Source organism: Pristiophorus japonicus, chromosome 4 (genome assembly GCF_044704955.1).
Source record: "Pristiophorus japonicus isolate sPriJap1 chromosome 4, sPriJap1.hap1, whole genome shotgun sequence".
Lineage (NCBI taxonomy): Eukaryota > Metazoa > Chordata > Chondrichthyes > Pristiophoridae > Pristiophorus > Pristiophorus japonicus.
The window spans coordinates 28153240-28166620 of NC_091980.1; the positions used below are offsets into that span (position 1 = coordinate 28153240).

At 43.9% G+C, this 13381-nt stretch overlaps 1 protein-coding gene across 2 annotated transcripts in view; it reads left to right on the forward strand.

Moving 5' to 3' along the window:
• The window catches only part of rad50 (RAD50 homolog, double strand break repair protein), a 215150-nt gene that overhangs the window by 119509 nt on the left and 82260 nt on the right, over positions 1-13381 (forward strand). For both annotated transcript variants that reach the window (XM_070878055.1, XM_070878056.1), the window contains exons 13-15: positions 8210-8385; positions 10769-11006; positions 12408-12597. In XM_070878055.1, the coding sequence (XP_070734156.1) occupies positions 8210-8385; positions 10769-11006; positions 12408-12597 (604 nt within the window). The remainder of the gene's footprint in view (positions 1-8209; positions 8386-10768; positions 11007-12407; positions 12598-13381) is intronic.

The following is a 13381-nucleotide window of genomic DNA, read 5'->3' on the forward strand; positions in this document are numbered from 1 at the left end:
CCCTGTAAGAATTTTATACGCTAAAATTCCAGGGGAGGTTTTTCGAACATTGTTGAATATATCAGACGGATAGATGACCAATTATTGCAGGCGTGTTTCAGTCTCGGGAACAGAGAGAGAAAGTTTCTCTAAGCACTGCAGGTCAGTCAAAAGCAGTGGAGAGAGCAGGTGAGTTAATGTTTCTGGCAGGGCCCTTCAGACCCACCTGCCTGATTAAGACACTGTACATCCAAATTGTTAACATATCTGTTCTTTTCCACGGATGCTGACTGGCTTGCTGTGTGTTTCCAGCATTTTAAGAGCTTAAGAATTAGGAGCAGGAGTAGGCCATACGACCCCTCGAGCCCTGCTCCGCCGTTCAATAAAATCATCTTTTCCAGGTTGCTGGTATTTGTGCACTTTTTTTCTTTTTATACAGACTCCGGGTTCAGTAACAAATAAGCCAATAAAAAATACAAAATACTGCAGTTGCTGGAAATCTGAAATAAAAGCAGAAAATGCTGGAAATACTCAGCAGGACAGGGAGCATCTGTAGAGAGAGAGAGAGAGTGTTAACATTTCAGTTCTGATGAAGGATCACCGATCTGAAACGATAACTCTGTTTCTCTCACCACAGACGCTGCCTGACTGGCTGAGTATTTCCAGCATTTTCTGTTTTTATTTAAGCCAATAAAAATGTTTCATTCCCAAAGGGATTTGAGCTGTGCTGCCGTTAAAAGTAAATCGTGCACCACATTTGAATGCAGCAGCAAACACTTTGTGGTGAGGATGTTTTTTTTTTATCTGCGATACACCTCCCTGACAATTAGCCAAAGAAGCTCGCTTGGGATCTTACTGTGCGAAGATTGGCTGACTTGTTTCCTACATTACAACAGTTACAACACTTCCAAAAATACTGCTTCATTGGCTCTAAAGGGCTTTGGTACGTGCTGAGGTCATGAAAGGTGCTTTATTAATGCAAGTCCTTTTTCTTTTTTACTTCATTTGAGACAATACAAAGGGGAAATCTTCCACTTAAACCCAGAAAATCGATCGATTTAATACCTTTTATGTAGTTAAATTGCTGACGGTAACAAAGCTGCACTGTTTAGTTAATAACTCTAAGGTTGCTGTATACCTTGCTACAGGTGAAGTCTCACAGCCTGAACTCCCCATGTAAAACTAGACGGGCTAAATATTCGCTGACCTTGCGACCGTTTTTTTGCCGTTATTTCGTCGTTTTTGCCGAAACAGTGCGGAGGGAAATTCGAAAAAGTCTTGTGGCAGCGCTTTTCAAATACCACTGGAGAGAGGAGCGCCGCCGTGCAAGACTAGAAATAGCACTTTCGCCAAAAATATGGCTCTGAACGCACCTTTGGGAACGTATTTGGGATGTGAAAGAGCTGCATTACAGCCATTGGGTCAGCTGTAAGTATGAAGGCCTGCAAAAAAGCTAAGTTAAAGTTTTTATTTTTTAATTCTTTTGCAGCGATTCGCTAGTTAAGTGTCTTGTGAATGTTTTGTGATTTTTTTTTTTTTTTTTTTGCAATTTATTTTTTGGTGTTTTCCCTCCTCCCTAGGCCCAACTCGCAGCGGCATCGGCCTCGGAGTAAAGTTACAGAAAATTTGCAGTTTGCGCCACGAAAGATTTTTACCGTTGCGCAAACTAAAGCCTGAATTTACTGCCTCATAGCGATAGCGTTGCCATAACGATAATTTGGGCGAAAAAATAGAATTATCAACAAGAACTGAATTTCTAGCCCGACGTTTCATAACATAACAAATAGGAGCAGAAGTAGGCCTTATGGCCCCTTGAGCCTACTCCGCCATTCAATGAGATCATGGCTGATCATCGATCTCAACTGTACTTTCCCGCCCGAACTCCATATCCCTTAATATCCAAAAATCTTATCGATCTCAGCCTTGAATATACTCAAAGTCTCAGCCTCCACAGCCAACTGGAGCAGAGAATTCCAAAGATTCACAACCCTCTGAGTGAAGACATTCCAGCTCTTCTCAGTCTTAAATGGCCTACCCCTTATCCTGAGACTGCCCCCTAGTTCTAGACACTCCAGTCAGGGGAAACAACCTTTCAGGCTCTAACCTGTCGATCCCCTTCAGAATCTTGTATGTCGCAATGAGATCACCTCTTATTCTTCTAAACTCCTGAGAATTTCTGTATGCTAGAGCACAGATTGGAAAAGAACAAAGAATTGTAATTTAGACTTGCAGACGTCTGTGATGTACTGTAGTTAAAGTGAGTGGACATGCACTTAAAATGAAATACTCTGCACTTCAGTCTCAGAGATCTGTGAACTGACTGGTGAAATATTTGAGTTACCTGCTTGCTGAACCAGGGTTGTTGATGTGTGCATGAGTTCTCTAGAAAATTCTTACTGGTGTGTCGAAAACACTACAGATCACCTCTTCTCTGCATAATCGTCAGGGTCAGTTTTGCAAGACTTCTGCCCACGTCAGAGTCCTTGTGTGCAAAAGCAAAGAGGGCCAGCTGGTGGCAGTGTTGAGCAGTTTGCAACATGAGGTTCCCATTGATGCCACCTGCTGGCATTTGGTGTTCTCTCCATTATGAAATTAAATGGTTGAAAAGTTCACGAGAAAGCAATCTTAAGTGTTCATATAGTTGTCTCTGCAGAGAGCGAGAATGTATTTAGGTTCACTAGAGTACTTGAAAAATGGAATTTATAGGTCATCGAATTCATAGAGGAATTAGAAGCATAGAAAATAGGTGCAGGAGTAGGTCATTCGGCCCTTCGAGTCTGCACCACCGTTCAATATGATCATGGCTGATCATGTAACTTCAGTACCCCATTCCTGCATTCTCTCCATACCCCTTGATCCCTTTAGCCATAAGGGCCACATCTAACTCCCTTTTGAATATATCGTAACGAACTGGCCTCAACAACTTTCTGTGGTAGAGATTTCCACAGGTTCACAATTCTCTGAGTGAAGAAGTTTTTCTTCATCCCGGTCCTAAATGGCTTGCCCCTTACCCTTAGACTGTGAGCCCTGGTTCTGGACTTCCCCAACATCGGGAACATTCTTCCTGCATCTAACCTGTCCAATCCCATCAGAATTTTATATGTTTCTATGAGATCCCCTCTCTTCTAAATTCCAGTGAATATAAGCCTAATCGATCCAGTCTTTCTTCATCTGTCCGTCCTGCCATCCCGGGAATCAGTCTGGTGAACCTTCGCTGCACTCCTCAATAGCAAGAATGTCCTTCCTCAGATTAGGAGACCAAAACTGTACACAATATTCAAGGTGTGGCCTCACCAAGGTCCTGTACAACTGCAGTAAGACATCCCTACTCCTATACTCAAATCCTCTCACTATGAAGGCCAACATGCCATTTGCCGCCTTCACCACCTGCTGTACCTGTATGCCAACTTTCAATGACTGATGTACCATGACACCCAGGTCTCGTTGCACCTCCCCTTTTCCTAATCTGTCACCATTCAGGTAATATTCTGCCTTCCTGTTTTTACCACCAAAGTGGATAACCTCACATTTATCTACATTATACTGCATCTGCCATACATTTGCCCACTCACCTAACTTGTCCAAGTCACCCTGCAGCCTCTTAGCATCCTCCTCACAGCTCACACTGCCACCCATCTTAGTGTCATCTGCAAACTTGGAGATATTGCATTCAATTCCTTCGTCCAAATCATTAATGTATATTGTAAATAGCTGGTGTCCCAGCACTGAACCTTGCGGTACCCCACTAGTCACTGCCTGCCATTCTGAAAAGGACCCGTTTATTCCTACTTTTTGCTTCCTGTCTGCCAACCAGTTCTCTATCCACGTCAATACATTACCCCAAATACCATGTTGTTTAATTTTGCAAACTAATCTTGTGTGGGACCTTGTCAAAAGCCTTGAGGAGGTAACATGGAGGGTTGATGAGGGTAGTGTGTTTAATGTAGTTAGATGGATTTTAGCAAGGCTTTTAATAAGGTCCCACGTGGCAGACTGGTCGCGAAAGTAAAAGCCCATGGGATCCAGGGCAAAGTGGCAAGTTGGATCCAAACTTGGCTCAGAGGCAGGAAGCAAAGGGTATTATGACTGGAAGGCTGTTTCCAGTGGGGTTCCGCAGTGCTCAGTACTAGGTCCCTTGCTTTTTGTGGTATATATCATTGACTTAGACTTGAATGTAGGGGATATGATTAAGAAGTTTGCAGATGATACTAAAATCGGCTGTGTGGTTGATAATGAAGATGAAAGCTGTAGACTGCAAGAAGATATCAATGAACAGTGGCAAATAGAATTCAATCCAGAGAAGTGTGAGGTAATGCATATGGAGTGGGCTAACAAGGCAAGGGAACACACAATAAATGGTAGGACACTGAGAAGTGTAGAGCAACAAAGGGACCTTGGAGTGTATGTCCACTGATCCCTGAAGGTAGCAGGCCAGGTAGATAAGGTGGTCAAGAAGGCATACGGAATACTTGTCTTTATTAGCTGAGGCATGGAATACAAGAGCAGGGAGGTTATGCTTGAACTGTATAAAACACTAGTTAGGCCACAACTGGAGTACTGCATGCAGTTCTGGTCACCACATTACAGGGAAGATGTGATTGCACGAGAGAGGATACAGAGGAGATTTACGAGGCTGTTGCTTGGACTGGAGAGTTTTAGCTATGAGGAAAGATTGGATAGGCTGTGTTTGTTTCTTTGGAACAGAGGAGGCTGAGGGGAAACCTCATTGAGGTGTATAAAATTATGAAGGGCCTAGATATAGTGGATAGAAAGGTCCTATTTCCCTTAGCAGAAGTGTCAACAACCAGGGGGCATAGATTTAAAGTAATTGGTAGAAGGTTTAGAGCGCATTAGAGGGGAAATTTCTTCACCCAGAAGGTGGTGGGAGTCTGGAACTCACTGCCTGAAAGGGTGGTAGAGGCGGAAATCCTCACCACATTTGACAAGTACTTGGATATGCACTTGAAGTACCGTAACCTGCAGGGCTATGAACCAAGAGCTGCTGCTTTTCTTTCTTTTGGTAGTAGCAAAGCAAATCAAACGTCAATGTCCAAGTTGGATATCCAGGCCAAAGCATCCAGAGTATCTTGTAGGCTGCCTGCGAATTCCTCTGAGGGCAGTGCTCAGTGATGTGCTCCCGGTCTGATTAGGAGCTCCACAGTTGCATGAAGGGGATGCTTTAATCTTCCATCTATGGAGAAAGTGGCAGCATTGACCATGATCGGTTCTGAGGCGGTTGATGGTTGTCCACTGTTTGCGGGGAAGGTTTGACCCTACTGGTTGTACTGTGCGGTCCTTCATAAGGAATCCGTTCCGTATGTCACAGTTCTTCCAAGCATTTCGCCATTGGTCATCAAGGCTGAGGGGAGATCGCTGAAGTGCTTCGGCGACGGTCCAAAAAGGCCTTCTAGATTTGAGACGGGTTGGTGGTAGGCTGTTCCAGTCGACTTGAATCGGCCTGCCTTTGCAGGTGTAGCGGTTGTATTCTCTGAAGACTGCATATTCGCAGCGTAGATATGGTGGTGCGATGTTTGCAAACACGGGCAGTCAAAGTGTTGGTGTTGATAAAAGTGTACCAGTGATAACACTCATAGTAGAATTGAGCTGGACATCAACGGATTTGATATGAGGACTTGATAGCAATGCCAGAGAGCAATACTCCGCTGTAGAGTACAGCAGGGCAAATGCTGCCATATGGAGGGTTTGGGCGTCTGCTCCCCAAGTGGATCTGGCGAGTTTCTGGATCAAGTTGACCCTACTCTTTAGTTTCTTCTTAAGGTTGTGGAGAAGAAGGGACCAAGAGCTGGAAAGTGGGACTCGGCTGGATAGCTCTTTGTCGGCCGGCACGGACATGATGGGCTAAAATGGCCTCCTTCCATGTTGTAAATTCTTATGATTCTGTAGAGGTTTCAGTAATAGGAATTGGGTGGTGCACTGGGTTAGATAATGCCCTTTCACCTGGGTTCAGATCCAGCCCAGACTAAGGGGATGAGCATCTTCTGTCTGCTGATTGCAAGGGTGCAATGCAGAATGAGTTTGGACAGGCACTATCCAGTTCTGAATAGGCATGGGCCTATGGCACAAAACCACCACAGGTTGGCACGAATTGGCAATGTCACTTAAAAGAAAGAAAAACTTGCATTTATATAGCGCCTTTCACAACCACCAGACATCTCAAAGCGCTTTACAGCCAATGCAGTACTTTTGGAGTGTAGTCACTGGTGTAATGTAGGAAAGACATAAGACTTGCGCATAAGACTGGTTGTTGTGGGAAGTGGAAAATATGCCATTCCCCTGTGTGCTGCCACTTTACCCTGAATATCATGTCCTTTATACTTAACAAGTCTCTTGTGTGGCACTTTATTAAATACTTTTAAAAGACCGAATAAATCAAATCTGCAGCTTCTCTTTATCCATATGCTCAGTATTTCCTTGGAGTGGTTAAATTAGCCACACATAACTTCCCTTCTCCAAATCCATGTTGATGATCCTCCGTTAGCTCACAAGTGTCATTCTTTGTCTTGTGACTTTCTCGTAATTACACACACAAGTGCAAACCTCTGTCTACAAATCTCACTCTTAGAATCTTAGATTTTCACTATACAGGAGATCAGTAGCCAATAATGTTCTTCCAGTTTCATAACTGATCTTTTACCATTTCTTGACTCCACCCAAACATAATGTCCAAAAGTATCAGTTCAATAGCTTTCCTTTGTATGTCTATAATTGAATCTTTAATAAGACACCATCATTACTTTAATTTTCCTTCTCTATTTCTTCTAAAAATGCTATAGCCAGGAATATTAGTTTGCATTCTCATCCTTAGAAAAACTTTGCTTCCACCAGTGGTAGATTATGTCTCTTTATTCGAAAGGCCTCTAGTTTCCCAACTTTATTTTTAATGCGTGGCATATTCTAAACTCTGACACATTCATTATCCTCCAAATACATTTTCTTTCATTTCTTCACTATCTTGCTCTTTAATATCTCTCCTATCTGCTCTGAGGTGTATCTCTATACACCGCACCCCCTGCCCCGAGCTTACTCGTTTGGATTGTTTCGTCTTTTCACTGTCCTGATTCTTAGACCCACACACACATGCATGAGACTTCAGCCTTTTAAATGCCACCCCCCTCCCCCCGCTCCCCCACCTGCTCACTGCTCTATCGCCTCCACAAGAATATTGGTACCTTGCAGTTTAGTTCAGATGAAGTCAATTCTGTCTGTCGAGCTTCCCGCTGCCCCAGAACTCATTCCAATGCTCCAGATCTGAAGCCCTCCTTTCAGTCCTATCAGTCAAGCCACACATTGTGTCTAATCTTCTCCTATCTGGCCTTGTATATGGCACAGGGAGTAATCCTGAAATTATTACTCTATGTCCTGCTTTTTTAATTTAATACTTAACTCCTCAAATTCCATCTTTTTCCAATGTAAGTGATTTCCACATGAACCATGACTTCAGGCTTTTCTAGAATATCTTCTTTCCCCCCCCTGCCCCTACCTAGAACCTAGGAGGTGACAGGACCATTTGGGGCTTCTAGTTGTGGGTCTAGAAATGACTTCTATATCACTTGCTTTTTCTTTATGCTTTCACTTCTATCCCCAGGCCATGGTGCCCTTGTAATCCACCTAATGTGTGTCATGGATAACCTGCATTGCATATCTATTGGGTAAATTCAGATTCCTTGGAGTTTCCTGCATTATCTCCAGAAGTTCGCACACAACACTGGTTCCCACTGCTGTGCATAATAAATGGAATCAGATGTCAGTCTCAAGCCAACCACCCTTCAGTGGCAAACTTTCTCAACCGCCTTCTCCCTTTGCTTTGTTGTCTCAACTTAAATTCACTCCCAACACAAGTCATAAACAAATCACCAATTCAAACACTTTTAACACAGCCAGTGAAAAATCACCCTGTACTGTATCTTCATGCCTAATTAGTAGCTAGCTGTCAATCAAATCAGACCAGTCTGCACTGCCAAAAATGTAACTAGTCAACTAGTGGGGGGAAAATATAATGTACTACTTACCCATTCACTCTATTTCAAGCCAAGTTGCCGTGACTCATTCAGCAACCTTCTCACCCTAATGCCCTCTTAGAACTTCATTCAAAGCCGGATCGCCAGTTTAAATCGAGGGAAATGGTTCAGTCCACTGTGCCAAACACCAAGCCTGTGGGTATATTCCTGTTGGATGTTTTGTATAAAAAAATTTTTTCTGAAACTTTCAGTAAGGAGTTGGCTTCAGCAGACCAGAACAAAAATCACACAAGCATTGGATTGAGAACGAAAGAGCAACAACTCTCAGCCTACGAAGACAGGCTCTTCGATGTATGTGGAGGCCAGGATTTTGAAAGCGACCTGTATAAACTTCAGGATGATCTCGAAAAGACATCCAAGCAAAGAGGTGAGGTTGATTGCCACAAGATTAGAAACTGTTTTCCTTGCCATCCATGACCTTGTACGTGACTGTATTGACTTCCAGGATTGGACTGAAATTTGGTTAATCATTGGTGAAACCATGCTTCTTGTTAAAACCTCCCCCACTTGGTTGCACTTTCCACCATCTGCTTTGCCTAATCCACCATGATGATTCTTCCCAAGTTGCATCTTGGGTTTATCCCTCCTTCTCTGGCACCACCTTCTCCTTCAGGCGCCTTGCGCTGTTCTTTTCCTCTTGTCTGTGCTTTACAATCTTCGTTAACATAGAAATAGGTGCAGGAGTAGGCCATTTGAGCCTGCACCACCGCCGCCCCTTTCCATATCCACCCCAAGATTCTTGCTAAGATATCCTTCCTTTCCTTCCTCAGCCTCTGCAGCGAGTGACTCTCCTAACCAAAATTGTGGCCACTCCTCGGCCTCACCATCTCTTGTAGCCTCTTTACTCCCATGATTGCAATCGCTGACTGTCGCCTCCGACCACCTCCTTGTATCTCTCATCGCCCACGTATCCCTTTTCACCCATTCTTCTTTCTGCATCTATCTCTTGTTTAAAAATGCTTGGAAAGTCACTTACAACTACACTTTTGAACTTCAAACAGCTTAGTCTTCGATTCTCCATTCACCACATAACCTCTTCAACCACTCCCTCACCACCACCTTTGCCCTAGTACCCAGCAAAACCTTCACTACCGTCCGTCTCAGTTGTATGCCACATTGTCAATCCCTCTAGTCCAAGGGATGCTGACTTGAGCATATTTGGTGCACAACTGGCATAGCAGCCCATCACCAGATCTGGATAGCCCATAATCAAACCCAACCGAGTCTTGCCCCCGCCCCCGAATCCCCCCGGCTAAAACTGCCTACAATTCTAGATCATCCAGGAAACTCACCCCTTCCTCCCTCAAACTCATTTCCACGAAATTCCTGATTCAACTGCCCTTGCTAGGATTCCATGCTGCTAATGGTATAACTGGTTCCCTCTCCTCAGACACTGTCCCCCTTTACTTCAAAACTGCCTTCATTACCCCTCTTCTACAAAATAAAATCTTCAACTCTTCTGTCCTTGCAAATTGCTGCCCCATTTCCAAAGTCCTGGAACAAGTTGTCCTCCCAGATCCGTGTCAATCTCTCCTGCAGTTCCTGGTTTGAGTCCCTCCAATCTAATGTCCCCCCATGCCACCACACAGAAGCACCAAAGTCCCAAACAACATACTCTGTAACATGACAGTATTATCCCTTCTCAAGCACCCTGTCCTTCTCCACTACTTCTCTCTTGTTGTTCACCTTAGTGGAACTGCTCTCACTTAGTTCCATTCTCACCTATCCAATGGTATTGAAATCATCTCCACCAATAGCTTCTCTCCCCAATCCCTCACTGTCATCTCGGGAGACCCTCCCCACCCCCACCCCCGCATAGATCCATCCTTGGCCGAATCCTCTTTACAGCCAGTCTTTGAGCTGTAATTTCCTCCAACTGTAGATTGGGAAGAAAAAAGCCACCATCTTCAGCCCTCACACAATCGCTGTACCCTCACCACCTGCCCCCCCCCCCCCCCCACCCCACTCGGCCATTCTCTCAGACTGATCCAGACTCCTTGCAGCCTCCACGTCCTATTTGACCCTGAACTCCTGACCCCATATCCTGTCCATCAAATACTGCCTATTTAGTTCTCGCTAACATCGCCCGTCTCCATTCCTACCTCAGCCCATTTGCTGTTGAAGCTTTCATCCCTGTTATTGTCACCTCCAGCCTCGCTCTGCTTTTTGGCCTCCCATACACTGCCCTTTGTAAACTTCAGTTCACTCAAAACTCTGCTAACGATATCCTATCCCATACCAAATCCCCCTTTCCCAAGACCTTTGAACTCGCTGACCTACATTGGTTCCTGGCTCCTCACCGCCTCAAATTTAAAAGCGTCATCCTTGTGTTTTAATTGATCTAAGGTTTTGCCCCTTCCTATCTGCGTAGCTTCCTCCAGCGCTACTTATTTCACGTATTCTATATTTGATACTTGTTTGTCCATACATAGTTGAGAAGATCTTGCACAGCTTCCTTGGATGAGATGACCTAAGCCTTCCTCTCTAGGCTTTGCCACTCCCTCTCTTACATTCCGTTGTGTAACACATCAATCAGATCACCCCTCGATGGAATACAAGCCAGGTTTATGCAACTTGTCCTCAAGTTAACCCTTTAAGCCCCAGCATCATTTTACTATAGACGACTGTCAGACCATTGGATATTTGGGACTGTACTTGTACATCTATCTTACGCAAGTCTTTTTTTTCTTTTTGAAAACTAGTAACTGGTTTTGTTCCGTTGTTTGTCTATCCTTTTTGTATTTTTGCAGCTATGCTTTCTGGAGCGACAGCCGTATACAGCCAGTTTATTAACCAGCTAACAGAGGAGAATGAGCCCTGCTGCCCCGTCTGCCAGCGTGTCTTCCCCTCGGAGGCCGAGTTGCAGGACATTATCAATGATCTACAATCGAAACTGCGGCTTGTACCGGACAAACTGAAATCAGCCGAGTCTGAACTGAAGAAGAAAGAGAAACGCCGGGATACGATGATAGCGCTCAAACCGATCAGGTATACAATCTACCAGAGCGGCCTGTTCTGTGTCTCCTCTCTCCGTCTCACTTTCCCTGTTCCTCAATTCTCTCTCTGCTCTTTGATTCTCCTTCCACTTTTCTTTTTTATTTACTTCCCTAATGTCCCTTTCCCTTTCATGATGATCGCACATTGTAGCTCTGATAATCCCTCCTCGCAATTTGCCTACAAAAAAAGTCAAACTAATGAGCCTATAATTTCTCGGTTCTGACTTATTGTCCTTTTTTAGATCCCCTATGTTGTATTATTGGTAACCTATCATCATTGTTGGTGGTGAAGCTTGATGCAAAGTATCCATTTAAAATCTCTGTCATATCCTGGGACTTCACTCGAATCTGACCTGTGGAGTCCAGTGGCTCTATACAGTCCCTAACAGCCCTCTGACTTGTAAAATCGCTGTCTCGTTCTTGATATTAAAAACACCATCCTCTTCTCCATTGTTCTTATAGGAACAAGAGTAGGCCATTCAGCTCTTAGTCTATTCTCCCATCGGTTAGATCATAGATGATCTGTACCTCACCTCCAATTACCTACCTTTGATCCATGTGCCTTGATGCGCTTACCTAATAAAGATTATTAGGTGGGAGAGAATTCCACATTTCCACTGCACTTTGTGTGAAAATGTGCTTTCTCCTGAATGACCAAGCTCTAATTTTCAGATTGTGCCCCCTTGTTCTGGATTCCCTCACCAAACAACAACAACTTGCATTTTTTTGTATACTGTCTTTAACGTAGAACAACGTTCACGGGAGTGTTAACAAGCGAAGTTTGACATCAAGCCACAGAAGGAGATTTTGGGACAGGTGGCCAAAAGTTTGGTCAAAGAGGTAGGTTTGGTCTCAAAGGTGGAGGGAGAGGTAGAGATGCAGACAGGTTTAGGGAGGGAATTCCAGAGTTTAGGTGCTAGGCAGCTGCAGGAAATAACTTCTCTATCTACTTCATTGAATTCTTGTATCATTTTAAACACATCAATTAGATCACCCTTCAATCTTCTATACTCAAGGGACTGCAAGCTAGGTTTATGCAGCCTGTCGTTAACCCTTTCCACACCAATATCACTTTGGTATAGATGTCTGTTGGACCATTGGATACTTTAGACAGTACTTGCATATCTACCCAAACACACTAAAATGTGACGATTCCTCACAAAGGTACAATTTACTGCGAGATTTCTACCATATTGCAAACTAGTCTGTAAAACTTAAGTGAAGCAGCCAAGATCACACACCAACATCGACATTTATTACAGATTAGAACTTTTTTTTCCCCAACTAATATTTGGATTTCAAGCTCCACTTATCAGGCTTAAATGTTTTTTTGTGTCTGGGAAATATTTTTTCACTGCAGTGAAAATAATCCTCGGGGTTTTGTGTTCTGTAGAGAAACAGTAATTGAACTTAAGGAAAAGGATTTGCCCGAATTACGCAATAAACTGCAGAGCATCAATCGAGATATTCAGCAACTGAAAGGTGACGTGGAAGAACAGGAGACTCAGCTTGCTATCTTCCTATCTGAGGAAGGCACGGCAAAGTCGTGTCTGCAAGACATATCGCTCATGGAGAGATACCAGGTAACATCAGGCAAACTTCTTTCTAAATCGTGCTGAAAATTTCTCTGGCTGGCTTCCAAATGGGGTCTGGGAGATCATTAGATTTCTATCTGTCTGCCACAAGTACAGAGCCTTAATAATTCTGTATTCTTTATTTTTCTTTTTGTTGACTTACCAACATGTTATTTCTGTTATATGGTAATAATGTCTGTAGTGGTAGCACTGTATTTCTTTTGATAGCTGGCACTGCCTTTTGAAAATTTGGGGTCCTTGTTTATAGGAAGGTCACACGTGCACACTCTAATGCTCTTCTGCCCAGCCTCCCATCCTCAAAACTCTGCTGCCCTTATCATATCCCGCACCAAGTCCCGCTCACCTACATTGGCTTCCAGTCCCCCAACGCCTCCAATTTAACATTTTCATCTCGTGTTTAAATGCTTTCTTTTGTGGCTTTGCCATCCCCTATCTCTGCAATGTTCTCCAGTTCACCGGCCCTAGAAATCGCCAGGAATTCTGTTCCTTCAACTCTAGGTTCTTCTGCATTCCCCAAATCCCTTTGCCCTAGCATTGGCAGCTGTGCCTTCAGATGTCTCGGTTCTGGAATTCCCTCCCTCACCCTTTCTACCTCGCCGCCTCCCCCCTCCTTTAATTTCCTCCTTAAAACCCCACCTAGTTGACTAAGCCTTTAGTCACTTCTCCTAATTTCACCTTCTTTGGCCTGGCATCGATGTTTGTGTGATAACACTTCTGTGAAGCACCTTGGGGCAATTTTTCTATGTTAAAGGAGCGATATCAAGGTGGGTTG